This window comes from Oryzias melastigma, linkage group LG3 (genome assembly GCF_002922805.2).
Source record: "Oryzias melastigma strain HK-1 linkage group LG3, ASM292280v2, whole genome shotgun sequence".
NCBI lineage: Eukaryota > Metazoa > Chordata > Actinopteri > Beloniformes > Adrianichthyidae > Oryzias > Oryzias melastigma.
The window spans coordinates 2,810,339-2,813,995 of NC_050514.1; the positions used below are offsets into that span (position 1 = coordinate 2,810,339).

The 3,657-nt window shown below is 40.3% G+C and overlaps 1 protein-coding gene across 2 annotated transcripts in view; it reads right to left on the reverse strand.

Moving 5' to 3' along the window:
- Nucleotides 1-735: 735 nt before the first annotated feature.
- Nucleotides 736-3,657, reverse strand: part of luzp2 (leucine zipper protein 2) — a 260,222-nt gene continuing 257,300 nt past the window's right edge. For both annotated transcript variants that reach the window (XM_024295794.2, XM_024295793.2), the window contains exon 12: nucleotides 736-1,629. In XM_024295794.2, the coding sequence (XP_024151562.1) occupies nucleotides 1,522-1,629 (108 nt within the window). In that variant the 3' untranslated portion in view covers nucleotides 736-1,521. The remainder of the gene's footprint in view (nucleotides 1,630-3,657) is intronic.

The window sequence follows — 3,657 nt, forward strand, 5'->3', positions numbered from 1 at the left end:
TTTCTTCTCGTTCATTATTAGTAAACTTGAATGAGTTTACTAATAAAAACTTTTAGGTATTTCATTAAAATTCATGCCAAATAAGAAAAACACTCATGTAAATAACACAACGCATTCTCATCTCCAACTCGTCACACATCGACGTTTGGTTAAGGACCCGTCCGCGTCACTTTCTGATGTTTTGGGGGTTCCCAACTCGCCATCTTTTGACGTGCTGGCTGTTCGTAAAATCACGGGTCTGCAACCCTCAGTACTGGGTGTGCACTGGTCCTTGGTCCAGTACCAGTACCCTAACCATAGCCAGGTACTGGTCTCCGTCCGGTACCGTGTCCTGTTTGCGTCTGGTACCAGTTCAGGTCTGGTACGGCATCTGGTCCGGTGTCGGGTTAGGATTAGGGTACCGGTACTGGGTGTGGGTATTGGTGCACTATGCGTCACGGTACTGGACCGGTTCTGGTTTGCAGCCCGGAGGTTGAGACCCGTGATTTAATGGGAACAGCAAGCACGTCAAAAAACCACGAGTTGGGGACACCCAAAATGTCAACGGGATCCTTAACCAAATGTCAACATGTGACGACCTGGAAGTGAGAATGTGTTGAATAACAATGTCCCTTACTTATTGAAACTAGATGTAATTTTTTCCTTCTTTATAGTTTTATTAAAGTAACAACCTCTCCAGTGATTCCAGAAAAACTTTGACTTAACATTTAGAAACCTCAACACAAACACGCTCACTCATTTCTTTCCCACAAAGAACCATTTATTCTTTACACATTTACTGAAAATTACAATTTTATTGAAAGGACACAGGAAGGTCAGAGAACACAGATACATGTAGCTAGGAGTTACTACTCAGTGCATGGCACATTCTCGGGGAGACGACCCATTGTGAGTCTTTGGCTCTTTGCCTCCAGAGTGTTAAAGGCAGAAAGAGTGCTGAAATATTAAATGTTGAACAGTTGGCCAGCCAACTTGAGCCTCTATATTTCAAAGTGTGGAGGAGTAAATTAACCTTGCTACAATGAGTGACAAAGAATAGTCTAAGCTGGGTAGTAGTGGTGGTTGTAGTAAGGTACTGATGGGGGGGGTGGGAGTACTTTTTCATTTGTCAATCAATACACTAATTACAAGAAACAGTGTCAGACCTCACCAGTGCAAAGGGATTTTTTTTTTCTAGAAAGATCAAACACTTAGAAAGCAGTGTCCTGACTCAGAAAAAGTCAGGGAAGTAAACAACAAATAAACAATCATGAAACAAGTTACCAGTGCCATTGCTACCTTTGAAAAGAATTTCTAAATGCATGCCGTTTTCTATGCAGATCTTTAGATGACAGTTTGAAATTTGTTGACATTTCCAGTTATCTCAGCTTCTGCTAACAATGCTGATATGCATATGTCTAGCCGTGTGTGCATTAAAAGTGTGTGTCGATGCGTGTGGGCGCCAGAGTGCGCGAGTGTGTGCTCTTAGAAAGATCCTCCAGGCGATGTAGGAGCTTGGCTTTCCGATGACATGCCATCCGCTCAGTTGTATTTATGTGGCTTTGTCTTTTTGATGCCGCCTCCTGCTGCCTCCCCACTGTCGTCTGTGAGCTTTGTGCTGAATTTTCCAGTCTGCACTTGGCTCTTTTGCTGTTTGGTTCAAAAGAAGGAAGGGAAAAAAAAAGGTTCATAATGAGTAAGACTGGCAAAACAATTTCCTGAAAGAAACATAGAGTGGTCTGTAATTTAATTCAGAAATGCTCATGAGGTCTGTGAGTAACAAAAAATGTAGGAAATTAACCTTTTGAAATAAAAAAAAAAATACATCGATGCATGTTTTTAGTACCATTCTGGCGGTTACAGTTGTTATTTTAGATCAGGGGTGCACAAACTTTTTCCCTAAAGAACCAAAATCTACATGGGATCCTGGTCCGCGGGCCAAATACAATACATTGTTTTTGCCTGTCATGAAATAAAAGGTGAAAATAAAGAATATGGTTTAATGTATTTATTTTGATTCTGTATTAATTAAGGTAACAGACATTAGTAAGAATAAAAAGTAAATTACATTTGTCTTCACTGGACATTTTTCATTGAAAAACAAGAGCAAGCTAAAACAAACTGTCTTCCAATGAAAACAGCAAACTGGGATCCTAATGACAGACGTAGAGCTGCTCTTTTACTTTATCTGTTTGCTGCAGCTGATGTCGCTCCATCTTGGCTAGCTAAAAAAGGCAGCTAAAAGCATTGGAAGTGACCGTGAAGACTCTTGGGAATTTCTAAAAATCTGACTGACTCACTTGGGGGTTGTTTCACCCATAGCTGAAGGCAAAGAAAGTGCTAACAGCGCCACCTGGAGACTGAAAGTATATTACAGCCGTGTGTGCTGGACACTTTACTCGCGTCATACAGGTCACTATCCCATACTTTGCCCACATTGAATGAATGAATGAATGAAATGAATGAATGAATTAATGAAATGGTTTATTTCAGGCAACCAGGTCACAATACATGACATAACATATCACTTAGTGAATCACAAGTTGATCACTTGAAAGGGAGTGGAAGGAAGCAAACTTATATAATCCCACCCCGACTCGACCATACCATTGTCTCTACATGAATGATCAATATCCGGTTCAGGACTTCATATCAAATATTCATAGATTCAGGCTATTAAGGATCATTCATATAATTTTCAACAGAAAACTACATTTAAACTTGAAACAGAAAAAATACGTATTTGATCCCGTGCTCATTTTGACCGCATATACTGTAGAAATTGACAGTCATTCTAACAGTAGCTTCATTTGAATACTGAGAGAAATATTTATTGGCATTTCATTGAGAAATACAAGTATTTGAACCCTCTTGCTGGAAAGTAGAGCTTTCAGGCGATTAAATTTTTTAATCGCGATTAATCGCATTGTCCAGAGTTAACTCGCGATTAATCGCAAATTTACATGTGGCCTTTTTTTAAGGAAAAAAATGTGTGTTTCGTGGAATTTAGCAGTTCTACATTAATTATGAAAACAAGAATGACAAAATTAATAGTTTTCATCAGAAATACTTTATTTTGTAACATTGTATTGAGATAAACTTTCTTAACAATAAAAGGCTGTAACATAAAATGCCTAACAAAAGCCCAAGTGCAAGTGAAGGGCATTTTAAATTCAAAACTTCAATCAACGTTCAGTAAAATAAAATAAAAAACATCAAAAATAAAATTTCCATAAAACTTTCATGTTCATTTTTTGTCAGGACCAAATCTTTTCCTCCTCTGCTGAACTGCAGTAATAAATGAAATAGAGATTTATCATTTCCAATTAACTTTTGTTTTTTAAAACATTAAAGACTGAGAAAAGCGGGATACACTGTGGATAGTTTGACAGTCTGTTACTGCCGCCGCGTTCTCTGGCTGCAGCTCGATGCAGCGACGTGTCCAGCGGAGCTCATCATGAATATGCCGGCAGACAGACCGCTATGCCCTGGTTGGATCACGCTTAAACCTCCAGAACATTTAAAACGTCCCCCGGTGAGCTTGCTGTTCGGAACGTCGGGGGTCTGCTGCTCTTGGGACGCGGCGCCAGGCGCGAGCCGGTACCACCAGACGTGGTACTGGACGCGAACTGGAGCCGGGTTAGGGTGCAGGAGCTCTCCAGGTCCTAGCGCCGGCCG